This window comes from Varanus komodoensis, unplaced genomic scaffold (assembly GCF_004798865.1).
Source record: "Varanus komodoensis strain SLA01 unplaced genomic scaffold, ASM479886v1 scaffold70, whole genome shotgun sequence".
Lineage (NCBI taxonomy): Eukaryota > Metazoa > Chordata > Lepidosauria > Squamata > Varanidae > Varanus > Varanus komodoensis.
The window spans coordinates 2,091,026-2,117,439 of NW_025336348.1; the positions used below are offsets into that span (position 1 = coordinate 2,091,026).

Sequence of the window (26,414 nt, forward strand, 5' to 3'; positions counted from 1 at the left end):
ACCTCAGGTTTACTTTATTTTAAAATACATTGATTAGTCAGAGCTCCTCTGGAATACTGTGTCCAGTTCTGGGCACCAAGTATTAAGCCAGATGCAGGAAAATTAGAAAGGGTCCAGCGGAGGGCAGCAGAAATGATTCAGGGTTTGGAAACACTGCCCTGTGAGGAGAGACTGGGGGAACTGGGCATGTTCAGCCTTGAGAAGAGAAGAATGGGTGGGGGCATGGTGTCCCTCTATAAGTACCTCAAAGGCTGTCACAAGGAGGAAGGTCAAGATCTCTTCTCACTGATACCAGAGTGCAGGTATCAAGTCAAGATGCAACAACCCAGATTCAGGCTAGATATCAGGAAAAGCTTCCACACAGTCTGAGCCATACAACAGTGGAACCAGTTTCCCAAAGAGGTGGTGGACTCTCTCACGCAGAAGGCGTTCAAGGTGAAACTGGACAGCCATCTCAGTGGGATGGTGTAACGTCCTACAACAGCAGGGGGTTGGACTCGGTGCCCTTGATGGCCACTTCCAACTCCACTATTCTATGATTCTATGAATTACTTTTATTTTTGAAAATGTTCTTATGTGGTTGAAAATGCCAGTAACATCTTCAGTCACTAGGTGGCAGTCTTCCCTAACCTCTGTGCCACTCAGCACAGGGTGAAGACAGGGGAGGTTAGTAGATGACTTCCCCCTCCCACTACTGTGAGGCAGCCCATCTCTCAGGGCCACTAGCAGGGCACACGGGAGCTGGCATGGGTTCAGCCGGACTGGGCAGGCAGAGTCTGCCCAGTTCTGATAGCTGTGTAAGTTTGCATGAAGGGTTCAGGGAGGATATTCCAACCCCTGTGAAGCCAGGTCTGGTTGCCAGCAGGAGGTTCTCTGCAGGGAACCTCCTGCATGGACTCACGGACCTCCACATTCCAGACCACGTGTGCATACGCTCCAGAATTACCTTCAGTTCTTACAGAATATTCAAACACGCAATGGAAACACAAATGCTTTTTAATATGCTGGTGCAGTATCAATTTAATCTGTTACATGGCCAAGATGGCCCCGGATCTGTTTCATGATTTTCTAAACACAATGCTGTGCTAGATACCAGTGTCCATGTTTTCATCCGCATTGCTTGCTGTATGTGCAGCACCACTGGTCTTAGCATCTTCATTCAGAGGAATACCTTCTTTCCTCTCATTTTCATTTGAGTCGGCCTCTTTTTTCCCAAAATGTTTCTTCACAAGCCAGAAAAACACTAAACTCAATGGGATGACTGGAGCTCTTAGGCCAAATATCAGACCAAAATACGATATTCTGTGGGAGAGAAGGCGTCTCAACAAAGGCAAGGAAAGGGGTTATTTCTCAATACTTCATCCCTGCTCTTTCTTTCTTTCTTTCTTTCTTTCTTTCTTTCTTTCTTTCTTTCTTTCTCGGGGGGAGCGGGGATGCTGAAAGTGACTTAGGACTTCTTCATATAAGGCATTTCTTACAAGCTTGTAATCATTCACTCATAGAAGTGTGCAGGGTTTTTTATGACATGGTCATTCTCTAGGGCAGTGATGGCGAACCTATGGCACGTGTGCCACAGTGGGCACGCAGAGCCCACTCTGTTGGCATGCGAGCCAAGTGGCCCCAGCATCGCCCCAGCAGCCGAGCATCAGAAAACAGCACACACAGGGGCCATGCACATGCCCGGAAAGGAGTACTGCTGCCAGGCAATGACGTCACGAGCCGTGACTCATTAGCCGCAACTCATCCAAGTTTCACATGGCTGGTCAGTGCACTGCCAAGGATATTTATATATTAGCTTGGACTGGCTGTTTTCAGGTTTTATTGTAGTGTTGGCACTTTGGGATAAATAAGTGGGTTTTCGGTTGCAGTTTGGGCACTTGGTCTCTAAAAGGTTCACCATCTCTGGGTTGGGGTTAGAAAAATGAGGTGTCCTGGCATGATTTTGATGGTTCGAATGTGTTCAGAATGGGTGGAAATGATGAGCTGTGCAGAAAAAGCTACTCAAGGAAGGCTTTTTCAAAACTGACCTCTTTTTAATGGAACTTTCGCCCTATATTAGGGCTAGGGTAGTGCACCAGGGTAGGGTTAGGGCGGTGGTGGTGAACCCATGGCACACGTGCCACAGCGGGCACACAGAGCCCTCTCTGTCAGCACATGAGCCAAGTTGCCCCAGCATCACCCCAGCAACTGTACATCAGATAACAGTGCGCATAGGGGCCATGCGCATGCTCAGAAAGGAGTACTGGCACCAGGCGATGATGTCACGAGCTGCAACTCATTAGCTGCAACTCATCTGAGCTTTCGCATGGCCAGTCAGTGCACTACAAAGGATATATATGTATTTGCTTGGACTGGCTGTGAGGTGTTTTTTCTAAACTAAAACCTCAGTTTTCGGGTTTTATTGCAGTGTTGGCACTTCGTGATAAATAAGTGGGTTTTGGGTTGCAGTTTCGGCACTCGGTCTCTAAAAGGTTCCCCATCACTGCTCTAGGGTCTCTCCCAGGTTTTCCAGCCATTTCAGTCACTTGGTTAAGAGTGAGAAAGTGAGCTTCGATGCTGGTTGCCGCCAAGTATTCACTATAGAGGCCTAGCATCAATTCTCCGGTCCACTCTGAACCAGACTGTTGTCTTCTATTGCTTTATGGAAGAGGTAGAAAGGCAGAGAACTCCCTGCTGAGGGACAAAAAACCCCGAGAGTGAAGGACAGCCTAAAGTTCCTCTAAGGAAATGGAAGAAGCAGCCTTGATAAAGTCCTGGCTCCAGGGCCTCATGTCGGAGAAGCCCTAGTAGCATAAATCGCAGGCAGTGCCAGGGCGATGATGTTGAGGACTGGCAATAGATGCCATCAGAGGAGGAAGAGGAGGAGGGAGGGGAAGATGGGTGGCGGCAGCTGGTGATACTGTTGCTGAGCAGGTAAACTCATTGAGGAAGGGGGTCTGTGGAGAGTGTCTTGCTCAGAAACCGGCATTGATTGCAAAGGAGCCTTCAAAACAAGGAAGCAATATAGAACGGCTGAGATGAAACAGAGAGCCACAATCAGCAAATCAGCCCCAAGCCACTTCTCATCCATGGCTAAACATGCCAAAACTGTGTTGGAATCAATGCCTTTTAACTAGAGGTGAACCCAAATGCCCTCCCCAAGCATGGAAGTTTTCACACTCATTTTGCAGCCATTCAAAGGCAGAAAAAGCAGGGAGAATTTGGTCAGTTGTTAGCACACTGCTGAGAGGCGCGACCTTCAACTTTAATAAATAAATAAATGAATTCGTTATCAGACTGATAAGGGCGAGTCATTGTGCTTTTTCCCCAGCAGCAGCAGCACCTTAAAAAATAAATAAAAAATAAGCCACCAAAGGCTCCAGCAACAATTTTCCAGGCCACCTTCCTCTTTCCCTACAAAGCCTCAGATGCAGGAATGCTCCTGAGCTTGGAACTGAGGCATGGATGAGAAATGAACAGGTGGATGATTGTTTTCAGTGGGATAATCAAATCACACACCATTCACTCTTTTGTACTAGGCTTTTCCATAACACACACCAGCTTCAAAACTGCAAACCTCACTGGCATGCCCCCAACGATGAAAAAGAGTCATTGCCGATCAAAGTTTGCCTGCAGCTAACCAAGTTAAGCCAGTTAAAGCTGCAGTTGTTTCAACTGGTAATTAAAGCTGTTGCAATGGGCTTTTATTGGAGAGACAGACAGGTCAAAATTAATGTATATGCCCACTTCTCCACCAACTCTGTCATTCAGGAGCAGATTTCAGCTGAGCACAGCCAGAGCATTAAGTTAATTGGGAAACAACCCTGGAGAGGATGATTACAGAAGCCTTGGAGGATTTCTATCAGCTCACCTGTAAACATTAGAATCGTATATCCGGCAAGCTCCGCGCCTGCCACAGCTTGTCCTGGACCACACCAAGCAGGCCCGGTCTATTACTGCACCGAAATAAACTGGGGCTGGAATTCCAGCTGGAAGACATTGACAGTAAAATATTCCAGGTTGACATCCACCTATCTGTAGACAATCCTTCTGGTTGTGACTACAAGGAAGCAGGATGTTTGGGCAAGTGTGTGTGCCGGCATGTGCACATAAACATTGGAAGTCCAGATTGCCAATCTGTTGAGCACTTCGTTGTAAAAACGTGCAAACTGACCTCCTACATTGCAAGAATCTAGTGAGCAGCCAGAAACCTTTGGCAAGAAGCACAGCCAGGGTGGTTGTGTGGTTAAGAGCATGGGACTGGGACTCAGAGGATCTGGGTTCTAGTCCCCACTCAGCCATGGAGCCAACTGGGTGACTTTGGGCCAGTCACAGACTCACGGCCCAACCTACCTCACAGGGTTGTTGTTGTGGGGATAAGAGGGAGAGCAGGAGGAAGAGAATGATGGAGTCCCCCTTGAGTTCCTTTAAAAAGGAAACAGTGGGATATAAATCTAAAGGCTGCACCCCAGTTATAGATCCCCAGTGATAGACTACTTCTAAATGTGGAGGCTACTTTCTTTTCACTATCATAAAAGTCCGGCATCATGTGCATGGAAGTCAAACATCTGCCTTCTCTGATTCCTCACCCCCAATACTTGGGGGTACAAGTCTCAGCATTCTTGACCATTGGCCATGCTGACTGGGGCTGATGGGAGTTATAATCCCAAACATCCTGAGGTTTCAGTCCTCCGTATCAGAGAAAGCCTCTTGTAAATGGCAGTGGAGCGGGACACAAAGGTGGGATTTCTTAGAATTTCGAAGGGGAAAGGTTTCCCTTACCAAGTTATGTGCCTGAGGACAGGGATATATCAGAATTTTGTTTGCTGGTGAAAAATCAACAGATTTTCTGGTTTGGTCCAGTGGATTTAGTACCATTTCCCCCACCCCATCCTAGCTCATGTTAGCACTGACTTACTTTGTAGCAAGGCAAGCCAAGAAATGGATTCTGTCTTTCTTTGTCTTAATGGTAATGATTCCTTGCCGAGGAAGGCTTGACATGTGCGGAAAGGTTTCACAGTATTTAATTTTTTTTGGTGGTCTCCCAAAAATGCATGCAATCGCAGGACTGCCAAGTAGCCCTGCAAAAGCTTATTTCCTCCTTGTAAACATCCTGGTCAATTTCAAACCAACAAGGATATTTACAAGAGGAGATTCTGCCTAGAACAAGGCTGCACGGCACAGAGGCAGAGCTGTGCTCCCCTGGAACATCTCTAAAAAAGCAATACTTTATGGCACGCTTTGCATAAATTTCAGGAGCCACTCCTGAAAAATATTTTGTGCACATCACTGTCCATGCAAATGGCAGAACTGAAAAACAGGCATGCATTTTCCCCAGATTTGTAAAAATCTTTAATTTTTTAAAAATTTGTAAAAAATTGTAAAAAAAAAATGTAGAGGATTTGTAAAAATCCTCTACAACTCTGCCACTGCTTTACCGAAAAGGAAGCACTATGGAATTCCACTGGGCTTAAATGGGATGGAATTTGCAATATTGTACATCGCTCCTTGGGAACAATGTCCAATGGAGATGGGTAAATCTGTCAGGCTTTTCATTTTTCAGTTGCTTCCATTTCATTTTTCAGTCGCTTCCCTATAACCTGAAGTGCCTAAGAGCCTCCCTAATCTTGAAAGCTAAGGAAAGTTGGACCTGGATGAAACCTGGAAGGGTGACTTAAATGTTGTGAACTGCCCAGAGAGCTTGGGCTTTTAAGTGTGCGCTTTTGCAAGCATATGCATTCTAAAAGCAATTCCCCAATGAATAAAGCATTTTTGTGCACTTCTTTTAAAATGGCTTAGAAAAAAGGTAAGTAAAGGGAGGCAAGAAAGGGTTTTGTTTTTTTTTAAGTGATGTGTGGTGTGGAAACAGTGGAGGAGGAGACATTTTCTCCCTCTCCCATAACGCTTGATCCCAAAGGGGTCACCCCATGAGGCTGGTGAGTGGGAGCTTTAGGACAGACAAAGGGAAGGGCTTGGTCACACGGCATACAGGTAAACGGTGGAATTCGCTGCCATGGGAAGCGGTGGTGGCTGTACGAGGCGCCTGGACAGATGCCTGAGAGAGCAGGCTCTTGGGGCTACTAGCCTCGCTTGGCTGTGGGCTGCCTCCTTCACCAGAGGCGGCTCGCCTGCACGCGCCCGTTGCTGAGGGGCTGGGCAGGGGGAGGTCTGGCACCGTCCCGCTGGAGGGATCCTGTGGGCAGCTGGGTTGCCGCCGTGTGTCCGGAGTGCCGGGCTAGATGGGCCCGGGGTCTCATGGCCCGTCTGGTGCACTTATGCCAGGCGTACAGAATTTGCTGCTCCCGCCCTGCCCCGGGTTGCACGTGAGGGAGCCAGCCCTCGTTGCAAGTGCGCACGCGTGTTTGTTGCCTGAAGCACAAGGGAGGCACGTCCTGGGCTTGGCCGAACAGGGCGCAGAGGGCCGGTCGCTGCAAGGAAGCTGCAGCCAGACACTCCACATTGACTATGCCACCTTGTTTTGTGCAATGGGACATATAGGAACAGACAGAACACATTCAGGAGGGAGGAGGCTCTCTGTGGCTACCAGCCTTGCTGGCCATGTGCTCCCTCCTTCACCAGAGGCGGAATGCCTGCACGCACCCGTTGCTGAGGGGCTGGGCAGGGGGAGGTCTGGCACCATCCTGCTGGAGGGATCCTGTGGGCAGCTGGGTGGCCACTGCATGTCCAGAGTGCTGGACTAGTTGGACCATTGATCTGATCCAGCATGGCTGTTCTTATGTTCCCATGTTCTTATGGCATTTTGTGTGCGATTTATCGAAAGCTCTACAGTTGTGTGCTCTTGTGGGGAAGAGCACTCTGGAGATGGACCAGGAAGCTGCGTTCTGGTTCATGTTGAGGTCTGGGAAGGAGTGCCTTGGTCAGCTTGCATTAAAACACGATGCCAGCAGCTGCATCTGAGCTTTTCAGGGGCATCTGGCTGACCACAACGGGTAGTAGGAGGGACGGCTGCTCCATTTGGAGACTTCAGTCAGGCCTTCATTGTCATTCAGCAAGACAAGTCTTATCTTGCTTATCCATGAGGCCATCCCTGCCACTTTGCCAATGACTATCCAGCCACGTTCTGAACCAACGTCTAGAGACTTCGGAAGAAAGGGTTTCGTACCCTTTCTTCCGAAGTCCTTCCGAAGTCGAACTCATTCTTCCGAAGACATCCAGAGGAATCAAAAGACAGTTTCTTACCCAAAGATCTTATAATAAGCATCTGGAAACCCATTGCAAGTGCCTTCAGTTCCGGAAGCACACATCTGAAAGATGAATTAATAACCATGGTGGTTAATGTGCTCTTATACATTCCTGCAAGTTTCTGTGAATCAGCTCAGATACCTGGTGAAGGGGTCCTTGTCTCTAGCCTATCCCTTCCTGTTATCTTTAGTTAAAAAGATCATATAGTTAAATGGCCAACTGGTAGGCAAGGTGAAGAAATTATGCTTGCAAAGCCACAACCAATCAAAAGTTATAATACTGGGTGAGATCTCTCAGTTTAAGAATCGTGCAAGAACTGTGCACTTCCCAGTTGTGCTGGCATGTAATGGAAAGCTGGAGAAGTGTGACAAAAGCAACTTGGGAACTGGGCATAATATTTCTCCTATATTGGTCCTCCTGAAAAGCCTCTTAGAAACTGAGCCCTTGGTCCCTAGACGTTATGGTGTGGGAAGGGCACAGGAACTGTCAGATTCCCAGATCTGGGCGTGGAAAGAGAGCTCTGATCCTGGAGTCTATGTTCCAACCCTCTTTCTCCCTGGTAGCAAGCACAGAAAGAACAGTAGCTGCTGCCTCTCCCGGGCTAGGAACCCAAGCTCCTCCCCTCCCTGACCCCCAGAGGGTTCCCTTGACCCCCTCTCTGAGGTCAGGAGCTCAACTTTGGGGAAGGGATAAGGGGACAAGGAAGGGAGGAGACAGAAGCCACCGTGCAATGGATTCCATGTGTCCTGCAGCCTCATTTCCTCATCCTCCGAGGATGATGGCCACAGCTGAACATCTTGCAGAAATGCAGAGCAGGATGGGTAGGTTAGGGGGCTTCTGAGCATCAAGGGTACAGCCTGTAGGACTGCATCCTTATTGTTCTTGGAATGGCTAAGGGCAAGGGCAGAAGTGGGATCAGAACTATGATGCAGCCACCATGAAGGCCCGTGAGACCGTGGCAAAGCTGAGCATTGCAGAGCAGTCTTTTCTAAAGCCTTCTAGAACTCTGGGCTGTGCTGCTTGATTACACCAACTCTAATCCTTGCAAGTTCCTCTAGGCCTGACCTCTGGGTGAACCATGCCTCCCTTTCCAGTCACATCACGTGGAGAGCTGTTGCAAGGTTTCAGATCCTGACACCCCTCTAGATTGTCATGGATTTGTGGACCCTACCGACATCCACCCACTTAGCTTTTCTCCATACTCAGATGGGGACAGAGTTCCATGACTTTCTCAGAAGAGGGGAAAGAGCTTGGTCAGCCCAAAGAAGCAGGCACTCCACCCAGAACTGCCCACATCCCATAACTCACATCTCAAGAGGCTTCATGGGCCAGTTTGAGGAGCATGCTAGGCCAGATGCTGCCTACAGCCTAGTGCAAATTCATGTAAGGAGAAATCCAGGTAGAAATGATGCCTTGACCAGGACACCTTTGTCCAAAAATAACTATTGGATAATTGGACTGGGAGTCATACTGTGGTTGATGGGTGTTGAACCCTTTACTGTTGCCTGCCTATGACATACACTAAAATAAACATCTTTCTACATATCAGGGCCTTCCTGTTTGTCTGGATAGCATGGGAACATTCAGGGAATGTTTGAATTCCCAAAGCTACTGGCTGGGAGACACTTATATGCCTAAAATATTTTGTCTATACACCTACAAATTTAAAGGGTGAATATGATCAATTCATTCTGGACATGTACCTGGCAGGGAGCCAAGCTTGTGTCTTGACTGCTTTCCCAAATTGTGCAAGTGTGAAGCAGTGGGTAAGCCCATTGTTTCTTTTTGCCTTGCGTACACACATGATGTAACTTAAACATGTACCTAACAATCTTCATCGAGTGAATGGATTCTTGGAGCAAGTATGAGTTTGCCTTGATGCAATGTTCCAAAATTCCAACATGATGGTTTCTGTGGGATGTATGGAATGCAGTGCATCCAGATCAGCTGGTAAGTCCCTCAAAACATCGGAGAGAGGTTGATCTCAGAATGTTTGGCTTGCTCTCTCTAACAGTGAACTGAGGTGGTTAGTAGGGATCCATGAGGAATCCATTTGGGGGTGGGAACTCATCAGATTTTTGAGTCTTAGTGGGGCACTTCCAGGAATAAAGTCCCAGTGCACCTGACCTAGAAGAAGGCAGCTGGTTGCACAGCCCTTCATTCTGCAAGCATTCGTGGACTTCCTCTTGGCAAGACCAGGCCAAGCATGAAAGCAAGTCAGTGAGATGCTAGAAGCTCCCATTCTGCTATGCTCTGTCCCAGTCGTAGTGCTTAGCACTAGGGATGCGAAGATCCAACCAAGATCCGGCTCTCTTGCACTTGCTGAATTTAATTCCTGTTCTTGGCCCTAGCCAGGAAGTGAGCCTAGCCCAAGTTCAGGTGCAAAAATGCACAGGAATTCTGGTGGCTTCTTTGCACCAAGTATGCAAAGCCCCAAAGAGGTGTGTTCAGCTTGCACACTGGGCACACGGACTTGCTTTGTGCCAGAAATCCACAGGGGTGCTTGGCAAGAGATGGGCTTGGAGCAAAGCGAGAGCAGGGCAGAGTCCGAGATGCCAAGCCAAGGACATCAGATGGATTCCCACCCCTTCACCGGATTCTTCACACAGGGCTTGTTACTACTAATAGAATCCTGACCACAAAGGGGGCCTAAAACAGAAGAGGGAGCCATCAACTCTACTGGGGAGGGAGAGGTTTTCTGCAGAAGGAAAAGATCCTGTGAGGGCACCCCACCACACACTGCCCCATAAACAGAGGATGTTCGGTACTGGCTGGAAAATAAAAAACAGAAAATGGGTAGGGAGAGATGCCCAGTTGGAGGGAAGGGCTACCTGCAACCTTAAACAAGAAAGAGGACAGAGGATGTAATCCCACAGTTCATTGCATGCCCTATTTATTTATTTTTATTTTTTAAAACATTTTTGTGCCGCCCCATTCGCCGAAGCCTCGGGGCGCCTTAGGTATTTGCTACTTACCTAATCAAAATCATGAAAGAAGGAACCGCTGCCAATGAAAGGAACAGATAACCTACAACTTTAATCATTATGAAATAAATAAACAGCTTGGAGCAGTTGTCACTCCTCTGACATTCTCCCAAAACTGCTGAAGAATTTCCCATCATGGAGCCAGCCTGTTCAATGCAGCTACAATTGTGGAAAACCTGGAAGATAAACACATGGATGCATAGCAGCCCAGTTCACCCACCTGCCCTTGCTCAGCGGTGGCGTGACCGTCTTCCTAAGGGTTTCAGTGCAGATTGACTACTGCCGTAATCCAACACTTGAGCTAAGGAGTGGAGGGCCACCAAGTGAGCTCTTGGAGGGAAAGCAAAAGCAGATGCTGATGGCTGCAAAGCCAGCACTGGATAAATCCACGGTGTATATTACGGGAGCGTAATTTCTAGGGCTTGCAGGAGCTGGCTTCTACAAGTGCCAGCCAAATCCCAGTGCTCCAATTGGGATATGAATGCCAGGGGAAGGAGAAGCTCAGCTTGGCCAGCGCTTGCAGAACTGTGGAAGGCGTAAGGGGGTACTGTATTTCCAGACAGTGTAGGCAGGCGAAAAAAAGGTTTCTTTTTGAGGGGAATGAATGCCAGCCAAAGAAGGTAGGCTGGCACTGTTCCTTATGAGCACTGAAATCTGTGCCAGGGCATCCCTAGTGCTTTGTAATGAAAAGCCCAAGCTAGATCCCCCTGCTTCAAAGCCCTAGGCTGAAAACACTAGCGATAAACAAGTAAAAAGTGCTGTACATAGTGCAAAGTCATACTGGGAAGATGGTATGTATATCAGGGACCACAATATCTGAGGGAATGTCTCTCCTGAGTTCAATCTACCCAGACCCTACAATTTGCATCTTCCTTTAATTGCCAGTTCCGGGGAAGGGGACATGGCTAGAAAGAGGCAACAAGAAGCAGGGCCTTCTCAGTGGTGGCCCCCTCAGTTATTTATTTATTTATTAAGAACTCCCCAAAGAGGTCTGCCTGGCACCGTCGTTACTGGTTTTTCGGCGCCAAGTAAAGACCTTTTTATTTAAACATCATTTTAATTGTTAAAACATATGATCTGGCCAGGGCAACTTCTTCCTTCTCTTTTCTCCTCCTATATTTTTATTTACTTATTTTACACTGATAATTTTAATTTTATATTTGTAACTCAGTGTATTTTTTGTATTTTTGTATTTAATGGTAATTTATTATGCTCTATTGTATTTCAATGTATTTTATTGTGTTGTAAGCCGCCCCGAGGTTTCGGCAAGGGGCGGCATAGAAATGTAATAATAATAATAATAATAATAATAATAATAATAATAATAATAATAATTTTTGTATGCCATCCCATTCATATGAGCCTCGGGACGGCTTATAACCAATAAATAAAACACAATATAAATAGTGTACATAAAATCCAGATTCACCCTGACTGCAAATTAAAAACCTATAGATAATATTAAAGATTATTAAAATATTGTTTAAATAAAAAGGTCTTAGCCTGGTGCCGAAAAACAAATAACAACAGTGCCAGGTGGACCTCTCTGGGGAGCACATTCCATAGATGGGGCACCACCGCAGAGAAAGCCCTCCTCTGGGTTCTTTGCCTCCTGATATCTTTCACAGAGGGTTCCCGGAGGAGGGCCTCTGCTGCCGATCTCACTTTATATGCAATGCTTTATATGTGACTATAGGCACATGCAAGGGCTCAATTACATCCTTCTGTACTCAAGCGGTTTCAAGCTTTAATTCACTGTCCTGGACTCCAGGGTATAACATGGCGCCATACAAACTCTTCTACAGGGAGGGTGCCCAGAAGGGGTTTTGTCAACCGCCTGGATTGCTCTATATTCCAGAGGGCAACTAGGAATTCAACCAAGCTGCCAGTCGTATCAGTCAGAAAATCCCTAAAGGTGCTCTAGAAATTGTCTGGGTACATTAGGAAGAGGATATAAACAGTTAATAGATATTAATATTAGTGTATTAGCTAATAGATTAATAAGTCTTCCACACTTGCTGAGGGGAGAGGTCACAATTAGTGTAAATTTCAACAGGCAGCAATCCAATCCTGACAAAGAGACCAATTCAAAGTCCTCCTCCTTGAACATTTATTTATTTAATTAATTATTTGAAATTTTTGTATACCATCCCTTATGCATGGCATCTCAGGACGGCTTACAATCATTAAAACAACCACAATAAAACAGCAATTAATAACAAGTAACCAAAAATGTAAATTAAATAAGTCATTTAATTTAAATAAGTTAAATAAATGTTAAACATTAAAATTTAAATTAGTTTTTAAAATAATAGTTAAAAAAACAGTTTTAACCTGGCGCGAAAAAGAGTATAAACTCAGCGCCAGGCCCACCTCTGGCTGGAAACAGCTCCTTTCGGTGATTTTTCCCTTCCTTCCCAGCTCCAGATAAGCCAATGAAATAGTTAGCCTTCATCCTTGCAAGAAAATAATTAAAATGAATCCATCTTACTGTTTCTTTCCCGGATCCTCTTATGTCTTTGCAGCCAGCAAAACATGCTGACATGTAGGTGATCCCGTTTGCTCCACAGACAGGGTCCCACTGGCTTACCGAACAGCTACAGTCGGAGTTGCAGGCCGAATAGAAAGGAACGGCCTTCGGTGCGATGAGTTGCCTTTCGAAATGAACACAAGGGTGTGTGGTTTACATCTAGAACTCACGTGGACGTATTTCTTTGAATGGCGGTTGTGACCCATCTTCCCCAGTATCTGGGTTCCTTCTGCTCATCAGCTGCTCATGCTCATCCACCACTTAGGAAGGCAGCCGAGCTGAGAGGAAGAGCACAGATGCTCGCTGTACAACCAACAACTGTCTTCCGCAGCACATGCAAAAGCCACAAGTCATGTGTGTGGAAGAGGAATGCTGCTTCTGCACCCTTCGTTGTTGTTGTTGTTCACTCGCACTCATGTCCGACGCTTTGTGACCCAATGGACAAAATTCCTCTAGGTTCTCTTGTCCTCCACCATCCCCTGGAGTCCACCCAACCCCACATCTACCTCTCCAGCCACCCCATCCAGCCACCGCAATCTCTGCCGTCCCCTTCTCCTTTCGCCTTCAATTGTTCCCAGCATCAGGGTCTTTTCCAGTGAGTCCTTCCTTCTCATTAGGTGCCCAAAGTATTTGAGCTTCAGCTTTAGTGCCTGACCTTTTAAAGAGGAGTCAGGGTTGGTTTCCTTTAGGATCGACTGATCTGAACTCTTTGCAGTCCAAGGGACTCGCAGGAGTCTCCTCCAGCACCACAATTCAAAAGCATCAATTCTTTGGTGCTCAGCCTTCCTTATGGACCAGCTCTCATAGCCATGCATCACAATTCCTGGCAGGCTCTTGTACCAAATGCTCTGCACTCATTGCACCAAGTTGGACTCATGGCTGTGAGAAAGCAGGCTGAAGTCCAGGGACTGGGCCCAGGGAATTTGATGGATTCCCACCCCGCAACACAGATTCCTCACACATCCATAATTTGGGCCATTGGTGGCCCATTTTCTGCCTCAATAGGAAGCACTCAAGGTGGTTTAGGACAAGATTTTACAAAATCAGCAGAACACAGCCAGTTTAAGAGCAAGACCTTGAGCAAAGCTCAACTTGGGGCATGATGCCCTTTTCCACTCCTTCCTGCCTGTGGGGATCCCATGCCAGGCTGAGTGAAGAGGGGCAACCCAGGACCTGAAGGCGAGAGCGTGGCCACCGCCTGGAGCAGCCTAGCTTGTCCAGTAGTTCTTGAATGTGGAAGGATGGGCTGACAAGCCCATCCTGAAACACCATCCATTACACTGCAGTGTCAGCAAATATATTGCCCACACCTTTTGCTTCCAAGTTGGAAGTGGGCTCCCCAGCTGCTGTCCTGTGATGGACTCTACCAATGGCAGCTTGCAGCCCAGCAAGGGACCTGTCTTGTCCCTTCAGAAGGAGCGCATGCATGCACAGACCCCTTGGACATTACCCTGCAAGGCCAGTGCGCTTTTTTCCCCCCATTGGTGCAATGAGAAGGCAGCACTTTGTGAAAGAACCCTGGAAAGAAGCTGAGATGCTCCCAATCGACCAGGAAAGGGCAACAGAGCATCCTTCTCCCAGTTCTACTGACCTGCCTTGTTCTAGGGAGAAGCGTGTCCACTCCTTGTATTTATCCATTCATAGTACTTTTGCTGCTGCTCAGTGCCCTACCCACAACACTTAAAACGTGCTCCTTAAACATTGTAAGCAACTTACAACCAGAGACATAGCGAAGGGCAGAATATAAAACACGCACGCACACACGCACGCACACTTATGATCCATCCGTAAAAGAGAGTCCCTGCAGAATAAAGGAAAAAGACACAACATGCAAAGAAAAGGCGACAGAGAGGGGGGAAACAGGTTTTCAGCACAGCTGGTAGGGTGACCCCTCTTCACCTTTTTATCTCCTGGTGGAGCAATCCAACTGGAGCAGGCGCTGGTGCTCATTGGCCTGGCCCTTGTCTCCCCTCCTGTCCACAGGCAATTTATATCCACCAGGAGTGCCTGGGCACTCCTGTCTCACTAGTTTTGCACCACTGCCACCCACTCGCTCTTCATGGACAGCACAGGATGCCACCCCTTATCTGCCCTCTACACGCCCATGCCTACACATGACGTACCCATCATAGGACGCTGTCAGTCCAGCCACGGTGCGGTTGTCACAACCCACCAAAAAATTGAGAATTGAAATGAGGTATCCAAGTAATGACAAAATGAGTGACATCTTTGTAGCAGCGACGATGCCTAGCTTGTACTTTTTCATGATGAGCCCTCCTGCAAACATGCCTATGCTGACAGCCGGCAAAGCTGCGACTGCTGAAATACAAGACAGGGAAAGAAGAAGGGCTGATTCATTTCATTGCAGCCAGAAGGAACAGACGTGAATGGAGGGTGACTGGGTCGGCAGGACAGGCAGAATACACTGGAAATCTTAGAAGGGAGACTTGACCATCCAGTAGGTCTGGTGGCCTTCTGATTTCATGGCTTAGAGAAGAGGATCAGACGGTGTGTCTGAAGGAGAGAGGGCTTGCAGGCCATGTAGCAGCAGGCCTTGCTCAGTGAAGCAACCCCACCAACAGATGGCGCTCACTCTCCCTCTGCTGGAAAACCCCCTACAGGGAAAGCCCACCATCCCACAAGGTAATTGGCTCCATTGCCAAACTGCTCTTACGGTCGGTGTTTCTTCTAAAATTCAGCTAAAATCTACTGTCCTGTAAAATCAGCCCAGGGCAGGTTTCTTCAGGTCTTTAGAGAGGGTTATCATGCCCCTTCTCAGCCTTCTCTCCTCTAGGTTTCTTCAACCATTTCTCATGGGCCTTGTTTTCCTTATTCTTCCCATCCTGTTGGAATCTATTCCCTTCTTAAAGTGTTGGGCTCATATTCTTGATATGCCTGTTTGATGAGCCAGCACAGCAACCCTGTTTGATGTATCTATGTACTTTCTCAAATATTCATTAATATTTTATTAATAAATAAATTCATTAATATTTTATTACAATGTGGGTTCAACCATTGGTATTTTGTTTGTGTCTTCCTTTCAATTCTTCCTCCCTCCTTGCCCTGCCCTGCCCTGTTTTGAGCATATAATTGCAAAGCACCTCAAGAGGTCACTCCAAGTCTGGTTGAAAGATAAAGAACCTTCTGCAGGAAGATGTGGACCTTGAAGCTGTCCACCAACAGCTCCAGGGTAGCTGAATGAGGAAGGCATGCAGATCCCCCGTCTTCTGCACTAGGCTGAGAGGCACTGTATTTCTCAATTTATTTAATTGTTTAAAAATTTTCTAGAATGTCTGTATTTTCAAAGAAAAATTCTAGATGGTTTTCAATAACAAAAAACATCAAGACAATTTACAGTACTTGATTAAACTAGAATTAAACAGATATGTATTCAAATTAACAATGAAAATACTGGTTAAATACAAAGGTCTTGGTCTGGTGCCAGAAAGAATAGGATTTGGCACCAGACAAACCTCTCTGGGAAGCATATTCCACAGCTGAGGCACCACCACTGAGAAGGCCCTTATCTGTGTAATGGCCCCCCTCACCCACTTCAAGGAAGGCTCCCAGAGAACGACCTCCATACAAGATCTTAAGGACCAGGCAGGTGTATATGGAAGGAGCCATTCCTTGATATAGCCAAGCCCTCAAACATTTAGGGCTTTATATGCCATTGTCAACACCTTAAATCAGGCCCAGACTTCAATCAGTAGCCAGTGCAGATGGTGCAGGATTGGTGTTATATGGTTCCCACCTGCTGGTCCCTGTCAGTAGCGTGGCTGCTCTGCTTTGAACTATCTGGATCATCTTTCAGGATAGCCCCACATAGAGTGCATTTGCTGCAGTTCAGTCGCAAAGTCGTGCCCGACTCTTTGTGACCCCACGGACAACATTCCTCCAGGCTCTCCTGTCCTCCACCCTCCCCTGGAGTCCATCCAAGCCCAGACCCACCTCTCCAGTGACCCATCCAGCCACCTCCACCTCTGCCACCCCCTTCTCCTTTTGCCTTCGATCGTTCGCAGCATCAGGGTCTTCTCCAGGGAGTCCTCAATAGTCCAAATGGGAGGTTACTAGTGTGTGGTCGCTCTTCCCAGACTCTGTCCACCATCGTCCTCATTCTTCCCAGATTTGCATCAGTATTACGCAGACCACTGTCCTCTTTCATCTCTTTTTGGAAGATACCTTTCCTCTTTCTGTAAGTGGCCACCTTACTAGTGTGAAAAGTCCTTGTAAGAGGAGGAGGAAGAAGGAGAGAAAGAGGGGACAGATCTCACCTATTATAAAGTTAGACCTTGATGCAGCCTGACCATATTGCTGCTCCATATATTTTGGGTTATATGTCAAGTAACCAATGAAGCTCTTCGCCTGCAGCAACATCATACACAGCATTATAAGGTACATGCGGTTGCTCAATAATTTCTTCAGTGATTTAAAAAAATCTGAAAGGAAGAGAGGCTTGGTGGTCAGTGCGGAGCAAACTTACGCAGCTCATCAATGCTTCGCTTTGACACAAATGGAAATATGAGGGCTGGGAGACCCACATGGGAGACCCACCACGGAATCAGCCGCTAGTTTGGCCTGCTCTGGGCAGCTGTATAATGATGATCCCTTGGCTTTGCTGGAAATAAACGCAAGGGCTGCAGCCACATGGTGGGAGGCCAGCCTGCCGTGTAGAAGGGCCTTGGTTTCAGCTGGCAGATTTGCACATTGGGAAGAGTATTAGTTTTATACTAATTATACAGAATAGTATTATTCAGACTGAGCATTCAGTCAGTTGAGCCACCCCAAGGCCAGGGTGACCATCTTTCCTACTTAGAGGATGGTTCTCTTCTTGAAGGACTGCCCAGCAGAAGTCCAGGTTTAAGAGGAAGAACCATACTAGAGGAGAGCAGTTGGTAAAGCTGCCCATTGACAGCACCTGGGGAACAGACTCGACAGGTAGGCACACAGCTCACCTGCTCATCTTCTTCCCCACCCTAGTAAGATGTCTTGTTTTTCTATTTAAATGACAGTAATGATTTCTAAATGCATGCAGATCAAAACATGCAATTTTTATGTTTATCTGGGTTCTTTGTGACTCCTCGTTTTTGGCTGAAAGGGAGGCTAGGCTGAGAGACAATGACTGGGCTAAAGTCTCTCAGTGAGCTTCACAGCCAAGCAGGAAGCTACGCCCTGGAGCTCCTGAGTCCCAGGCTAGCATAGCCACTATACCACACCCACCTCTAGTGGACCCTGAAGGACAGCATGCTGAGGAAGGCTGCCCGCATCTCAGAGTTCACACTGCAGGCTGAGAAGTTTCTCCTGTGGGAGGCCGCTTCTGGTTCCTGGTCACTGCTTTGGTTCTTCTTGCTCCCCTTCTGTTCCAACCGCTTACCAGCTTCTTGCTCCCTGGTCCTCTCCAAGAATAGAGGACACAGCTGAGCCTGAGCCTGGCTGAAACCTGGAGTATCTCAATGCACCTTGGCTGAGCTGCAGCAGCGCCATCCCCCTCTCCTTACCTTTCAGGTTTCGCAAGCATCCCAATCCTTGCTCAGTTGCAAGCTTCTCTGTGTGGCTTTCACCCCTGTGTGCTTTCACAGAGTCCAGGTTTTGCTTGCTGGGAGCATCCTCTTCTTTTGTCTTCAGACTTTTAGGCAGGAACAAGAAAGGGATGCCAGAAATCAGATTGATGACACCGGCTGCCAAAAAGCCTAGCCACCATGCACCAACCCAGCGGGCATCAGTTGGGGTTATAGTTATTGCACCTAGAGTAAGGGATGGATTAAACCAAACGCTGTTATTTATTTGTTCATACAGTAGCACAGGGGTGTTGAACCTCAGGTCTATGCACCAAGTCTGCCCCACATGGGGTCTCACTGCAGCCCCCCAGGATTCCCAGATGTCCACGTCCACTTCCCCAGACTCCGTTCCATCTCCCTCAACCACTGACTGTTGGGTTGCTTCCTGGCACAGGCATGCTTTCCATTCTAAAATGCTGAGGATGCTTTGGATCCAAAAAGGTCGAAATGCCTTTTGTAAGGCTTGGTCATGTTCTGTAAGAGCTTTCAGTTACAATTTGGTGTATTTGAGACCTTGTCCCCTTTTGCCATTGGCCGCATCCACAACCAGAATGAGGCTCTCTGCTCTGAATTCAGGCCTTGGTTGAATATTGAGGGAGGTTCACCACCCCGGTGCAGCGCCGTCAAAAAAGCACTCACTTTACAAGGCAACAAGTAAGTAACCTCATGGAAAATGCCATAAGCAGAGATGTATCAGCGCATGAGGACAGAGAGATGAGCAGGACCTGGCCATGGAGGGCTTTGGGGATAAACTTTGTGGTGGGGGATCCAGGAGTGGACAGGAAACCAGGTGGGGACTTCAGAGGATGACCTTTGCTGTCTGAGTGAAAGGAGAACCTGGACAGACTCAAGACAACTAAAGAAGAACAAAGAGAAGATTATAGCAAACAGAGCAGGAGGTGACTGGCCAAAGGGGCAGAAAGGAAAGGCTACTTGTTCAAAGGGCTGACTGTAGGCAGGGAAGCAATGTGACCTGGTACTGAGCTGAGTGTGGGCAGCAAAGGAGATGGAGGAGCAATGGAAAAGCCAAGGCCTCATACTTGGCCAACGAGGTGGGTGGTGTATAAATGGATTGGGAGAGCAAGGGCATCAGAGTATTTCAGTCATGTATGTATGTGTGTATGTATGTATGTATTTAATTTTTATACCACCCATAGGGCTCTCTGGGTGATTTACAGAAGGAAAAAAAAAGCATATAACAATAAAAACAGCAACTTGACAATGCTGGTGACCAAAAATTAATACATGTCATAAAAGCAGTTCACATAAAAGCAATATTAAAATAATTCTATCCATTAAAGCATCTGGAGAATCAAAAGGTCTTCACCTGGTACCAGAAGGAAAACATAGACGGCACTGGGTGCAACTCCTTGGGAAGCATGTTCCAGAGGTGGCTGCAACCACAAAAAGGCCCTTCTCCTGACTGTCATCACACTCCTACTTCTTAGGGGCTGGTTCTCAGAGAAGGATCTCTGTAGAAGATCTTAAGGGCTGGGCAGGAACATACGGGGAAAGGTGTTCCTTCAGATGCCGTGGCCCCAAGCCATTGAAGGCTTTGTACGTTAGTGTCAGCACTTAGAATTGGGCTGGGAATTCAATAGGTAGCCTGCTTAGCTGGAAGAGGATCGACTTCATATTTGCACAGGCCAAATATGGGGATTGCCCACATTTGATTTTAGTCATTTTCTGCCTGTATGTATGCCCAAAGGAGTTTATTTATTTATATTTTTATTTATTATTTGTATTTATTATGATATTTATTTATTCTATTTATTTCATGACTTACTTCAATGTGGCTTACATGACTTACTTCAACTCAACATGGCTTACACGATTCTCCTCCTGCTCTCAATCTTATCCCCACAACAACCCTGTGGGGTAGCCTGGGCTGAGAGCCTGTGACTGGCCCAAGGTCACCTAGTAAGCTCCAGAGCTGAGTGAGGATGAAAACTCAGATCACCTGAGTCCCAGTCCTCCACTCTTAAGAAGATATGCTGCAGAGCTGATGAACATATGGCCCTTCAGGTGTTGAGAAGATGGGCAATACCACCCCTGTTACACCTGCAGGGGCTTCAGGTTTTATATCCCTGTTTTAGACTCTTTGTGTCTAAGCTAAGGTTAAAAACACTGGAGGGGTCCAGAAGGGATTATCTCTGGCTGATAATGCCTGTCCCTGCTTTAGATGGACCAACTTCCCACACAAAGCTTATCTGGAAGGAATGTATCCGTAGGCCTTACAACAGAGGTGTTATACTTCAGGACAATGGGCCAAATCTGGCCCATGTGGGCTCCTTATCCAGCTTTCTGGGGTTTCCCAGAAAGCCACATCCTTTTCTCTGGGAACCCCACCCCCTTTCTCTAATGATCCATCATTTGGTGCTTTCCCAGCTTGTACAGTTTTCCTCCCATTCTAGAACCCTGAACTGCTTCTTGGAAGATTTAGTTATTGGCAGGAAGAGTGTAAGCTAATCTAAGCTGGAATTTGGGGTATTTTGGCTTCTTAAACCAAGAAGCTGGGCCATGCTGCAGACTACACATTACGATGTCCACGCTCATCTTGCACCACGTTCATACTTACTCAGATCCACAAAGCCAATGTCCACGTACAGTTTAGCTATCACAGACCCCAAGAGGTAGCCAGCCATCGGTCCAATCATTCCTATGGTGTGCAAGCAGCCTAGCACGATCAAGAACACTCAGTCAGCAGTTTCCAAGAGACATAACCAAATATATTCTGCACAGCTCTTCTTTGTCCCTGTCTAGGGCCTCCTCTGCCATTTCTGGTGTTGAATTTCACCTGTTAAGTTGGGCAGTGCATTTCCACGTGGGTGTATGAAGAGCTGCATTACATACACTCTTCCTTCCCATGGGATCAACCATAGTGTGAAGGTCAATTCACATCTCACAGTTCCTTGAGGTATACAGCTAAGATATTCTACGTAAACCGAGCCAATAGAGGGAACATACTTTTCATCAAAGGTTTTGCAAGAGGGCAGTAAGACCCAATCCTTCAAAAGGACCCTGGGAGTGGAGGCAAGGCAATTTGGCACAGGGTTCCTTGCCCATAGCAAATGTGGGGAAAATAGGAATAGATGCTTGTTCCCAGGGCAGCTGGACTGGCATTCCCTGTTTTGCCATGCTGTGAAAATACAACGGCATGGAAAAATTAATTGTAGTGGTGAGATGCCCCTCCCTTCCCCTGGCATCTCCCTTGACTGGAGGCCAAGAATGGGCTTCCTTTGTTTTCCGCCCCATTGTCCTCCATCCCAGATTGATTTCTGATTGCAGTGACAGTCACCATGTGATCTCTGATTAGGAGGGTTAACATATGAAGGCGGAGGAATAGTCATAAGGCTGCGATGGCACAACGCTTCAGATGGAGGCAAGAGATGTGAACACCTCTTGGAAGACTGCTCTCCACCAGTGGGCATTCCACGCAACCCAAGTTGTAAGAACCAACTTGAAAATGTAGCTTGTGAAGGACAACTGGGAGTACATTTAAATGCCCAGGCGTGTATCCTATAGACATGCACACAGAGGGTAGCATCCAATTCAGCGTTTCCACTGACATAAACTATGTTGTGCTAGTGTGAGTGATGTTGACCTCATGGCAGCAACAACAGCATCAGTGAGTTTTCTAGAAAACCTATTGCACCAGCAAATGCTATTGGCATTCATCTACAGCTCGCTTGTGCTAGCATAAAAAAGTTTTAATAAATAATAAATAATAAATAAATAATGCAATTTGCATTAGTGGAAGTGCTGCACTGGATACTGCCCATTAGTCAGCCTGTTACTCCTTGTCACATGTTGTTTTAAATGACTGCATCGTCTGGGGAAAACTGGAGAATCCTTAACAAACTAATGAATGGTGCTCGCTTCGGCAGCACATATACTAAAACAAACTAATGAATGATTTTCTCACTAACTAAACATTTGTAATTTTGGGGTGAACCTACTCAAAGAACCGCAATTTAGCCAAGGCTCTCACTGGAGAAAGAGGAGAGAAGCTTTGCTGATTCCCGCATCCCTCTGCAGCCCCTGTTTCAGCAGGTCCCATTACCTCGCAGAACAACTTTTTGGCGGCCACAAAAAGGGGAATCAATTAAAAATATCTCCCCACTTTCTTCAGTGGGAAAGTCGCATGGATTGAACGTCTCATGGCTTGGATCTAACCCACTGCTTTTGCCAGTTTTTATCCCACATATAATCCCAAGCTCACATTTTGAGGAAAGGAAATATTCTTCTTATGCATCAGCAGAAGCAGTTGTGGCCAAAAGATGGCAGATTCTTCAAAAGATGTAAATGGCAGCATGGAAAGACCGTGTGAGTCAAAAAATTAATGAATATATTTCAGATTTGGACACTCTGAAGGCGAAATGACACTGATGGCTAAAATCAGATTTTACATGAAAGATGTAGCTTAGCCGAGCACAAGTTACCAGTATAAAGTTTGTATGTGAAGGTAAGGAAGGAAGAATCCCAGCTATAGAATCTGCCTTTATCCATTAATTATCCTCAGGTGGCGGAGGACAGGAAGGCCTGGAGGAATGTTGTCCATGGAGTCACAATGGGTTGGACAAGACTTCGTGACTAACAACAACTTCTCAGTAGCCTAGACAAACTTTTCCATTTTAGACATTACCGATATATAAAGGAGAGTCCTCTTCTCTGGCAAAATCATCAAGGTAAGAAATGCCCAGCGGACCTATTGGTGTTTCTCCTATTCCACGTAGCACATTCCCCAACAAGACGTAAATCCACGCATAGGATATCTCTTCCTTTTTACAGCCTGCAGGTCACAGCAATTGCAGCAGCGGGGTGAGCAAAGAAACACAGGTGAGTGTATCCCACAACTTGTAGGGATTGGGCCCATCCCTCCCATAATGAGCCTTCAGAGGTTGCTAACTCAGACTCTGATTCAGAAGCAGAGAAGGACCTGGAATTCTCAACACCTTTGGCCAAGGCCAGACAACCCTGAGATGGCCAGGCAACCTCTGAGAATCAGACCATTTCAAGTCCTGTGGGGAAGTCTAGTTAGCTAGTTGAAATGGGAGGGGCAGGCCAAAGAAATCTGTTTTAGGGGTGAGATTCCCTTGGCTTGGGCCCCCAAGATTCCTCTGGGTCACTTTGCTGTGGTCCTCAGCCCAGGTTGCAGCCAACTGCACCCAGTGTCCACAGAATTGGGCTCCAAGCGCTGCACAAGACGCGTCCCTCTTCCACACCATGTTGCTGCACACCAGGCTGCCATACCCAATGTGGAAGAAGGTTGCTGGCTGCACACCTTTCATTCCATTTCATGGATGTCCTCTTGTCTCAGCTCACTTCCTAAGACTGGGCAGAGCATGAGAAGTCCACAAACGTGGAAGAGATGGATTCCATGGCATTTTGTCCCAGCCGTAGACCCAACATCATTATTTCAAACATCTAGCATTAGGTTAAGAGGATGGACCAACTGAGAAGCATCAGATGCTGCAAGAGATTGGACCAGAAGCAGCAAGAACCACCCTGAAGGTGGAGTCAACTCTTTTTGGTTTGGAAAGGAGGAGTGGCATTCTGTTTGGAGTCTATTTTGTATGAATCAGCCACATTTCCCTAATGGCCAGTATTCAAACTTCGCTTGTTTCTTTAGTGATTGACTTCTGCAATTCCCCTTTTCAGTCTCCTAAATCAGCTGAGCTGGTCAGCTTTAAGACTTTAGTTGGATAACCTTTGTCCTGAGCTGCTCGGAAGCAGGGGAAGAAGGCTAGCCATGACGCAGAAGATACCAAATGGAAGATATATTGATAATAGTAGGAAATGCGAATAGGAGTGGTGCAGTTCCCAAAACATATTTCAGGAGTGAGGAAGCCAATAGTTCCCTGCTGAGGGGTCATTCGACTCTTCAGATTATGGTCCAGGGACTGGAGGTATCTTGCTTCACAGAGTGAGCTCTATAACACAGTCAGCCCTGTGTTCAACTCTTCTGAGGCCTAGCATTTTGGGTAATCAAAGGAGTTCTTCATCAGAGCAGCATTCTTGCAGTGTATGGCAATTTCTGGGCAGGCTGCTCAGCTCACAGGAGGGTCTGAGTCAAGTCAAAGGCCTTTGTTACCTGGTACCCAGCCTCAGAGACCCTCCCCAATGGAGTGGCTTCTTCCCACCCATGAGTGAACTGATCCCCCAGTTAAGTGAGCTGAGTCAACTAGGAAAGAACATCTCTGTCAATATAAGTTTCTCCCCGTTTCTGATTTTTTCCTATTCTTAATTTTTTTGTTCCAAACTCTGCAAAACTCACCAGTCTCAAATCTAGCTTGTCATTAACATCAAATTTAAAAGAATAATCTTTGCATGGATATTTGTGTGCGGTTTTGTACAAAGCTCGCCTAATAAATGCAATTTTGTCCAATATTTTTTACAAGCAAGTTCTTAATACAATGTGCCACGAAGAATATTTTCTGAATATATGCATTTTTGTCTGCTGTTGTTCCTTGGTGAACACCACTGCAAATTTGGAGATGTGCAGATTTCAAAGGATACCTGAGTTTTGGTTGCACAGTGGTTTGCAAGTGCAAGAATAAGTAAGTTCACATTAAAGTGCAAGCTGAATGAATATCTTGACTATCATCAATTACTTGGTACTTGATAACAATGTTTGTGCTGATGCATATGATATAACAGACAGTTGTTGGTTGTGCAGCCTTCATTCTACAGGTATTTGTGGACTTTCTCTTAGCTTGGCTCTCTTTCCAAGACAGGGCCAAACATGAGAGCAAGTCTGGGAATACTAAAGAGATGGATTCCCTGGAGCTTTGATGCAAACTCATGTGCATTGGTCCCAGGATGAACTGCATCAGAAAGTGCACAGAAACACCTTTTGGAAGGCAGCCATGCCTTGGCTCAATAAAAGGCTCAGGAGTTATGGATTGAATAAGCCTATTAATATAGAAACAGAGAAAGTCAGAAGGGGCCTCCCGGGCCATCTAGTCTGACCCCCAGCTCCAGCGGGCTCCACTCACGACATGCCCACCATGTGCATGTCCAGCCTATCTTTGAACACCCTCACCGATGGGGCCTCAACCACCTCCCGTGGAAGCCCCATATGAGCAAGCAAGCAAGCAAACATTGAAGGAGTGCATTTCTCACCCATCCCCTGAGAAATCACAACCTTACCTGGCCCTGGAATCTCTTTTAATCCTGGAAGTGTTTGATTTAACGAGCAGGGAGAGAAACTGGATGTCAGGGTATCTGATGCACGTGATATTGTATCATATTTATAACTGAAAGGAAAGTTGAATTTTACAATAGTGGATGAAAGAATAGATAGGCATGCTTTGTCAGCAAAGAGGAAGAATGGCTTAATCAATCTGGGAGTGGCTCCTAACTGGAGAATCTTGAGAATAGTAGGTGAAGTCGTGCAGATGGAGGAGACCAATAAGACCATCAGGTCCAACGCCCTGCTAAGCTGCAGCACCGCACTGAACCACAGTGGGCAAACCCCGCTCACACCAGTTATTCTTAGCCACGGGGTGTAACTGAGTGCTTCCATCACAGAGATATAGAACAAGGGTGACATGCTGCATCAAATTGTTCAAGTTTCCCACAGCAAAAAAGTAAAATTTGGAAGATACAATGTCTGTTTGTTTCTTCTAGAAAAGCAAGTACAAGAATTTGCTGCCACAAGATGTAGGGAAGGCCACCCACTTGGATGAATAAAGGGGATGGAACAAATTCATGATGGAGGAGGCTATCCATGGCTGCCAGCCCGCATGGCTCTATGCTACCTTCAGTAGCATGGGCAATATGCCTGTGTCTACCAGCTGCTGGGGAACAGGCGTAGGTGGGTAGTGTTGCACTCCAGGGCAGCGGATTGGCCACTCTGTGGACGGCATGCTGGACTGGATGGGCCCAGCCTGGTTCCTATGTTCTCATAAGTTGCCTGGGGGCAGTGGGGGAGGGATGATCTGTCAGGGCCCATAATTGCAGACTTTTAATTATGTACTCCGGCCTTCCCCAATTATTGGAATGTTCTGGCTTGTAGCTGCAGTTGGGCTGCAAGTCTGTCCTTTGCTGGCATTTGTTTTTACAAATGTTTGTCTTATTATTTTTATGCAGGTTGGGAGGTGTCCTAGGAAGGAAGGAAGGAAGGAAGGAAGGAAGGAAGGAAGGAAGGAAGGAAGG

The 26,414-nt window shown here is 46.7% G+C and overlaps 1 protein-coding gene across 3 annotated transcripts in view; it reads right to left on the minus strand.

Annotated features, from left to right (window-relative positions):
- Positions 1-978: 978 nt before the first annotated feature.
- Positions 979-26,414, minus strand: part of SLCO1B3 (solute carrier organic anion transporter family member 1B3) — a 40,931-nt gene continuing 15,495 nt past the window's right edge. For all 3 annotated transcript variants that reach the window (XM_044452201.1, XM_044452202.1, XM_044452203.1), the window contains exons 6-16: positions 25,407-25,513; positions 22,900-23,046; positions 20,833-20,931; positions 18,195-18,440; positions 16,971-17,135; positions 14,820-15,015; positions 12,658-12,820; positions 10,158-10,342; positions 7,180-7,244; positions 3,851-3,968; positions 979-1,302 (exon numbers count right to left, since the gene is read on the minus strand). In XM_044452201.1, the coding sequence (XP_044308136.1) occupies positions 1,086-1,302; positions 3,851-3,968; positions 7,180-7,244; positions 10,158-10,342; positions 12,658-12,820; positions 14,820-15,015; positions 16,971-17,135; positions 18,195-18,440; positions 20,833-20,931; positions 22,900-23,046; positions 25,407-25,513 (1,708 nt within the window). In that variant the 3' untranslated portion in view covers positions 979-1,085. The remainder of the gene's footprint in view (positions 1,303-3,850; positions 3,969-7,179; positions 7,245-10,157; positions 10,343-12,657; positions 12,821-14,819; positions 15,016-16,970; positions 17,136-18,194; positions 18,441-20,832; positions 20,932-22,899; positions 23,047-25,406; positions 25,514-26,414) is intronic.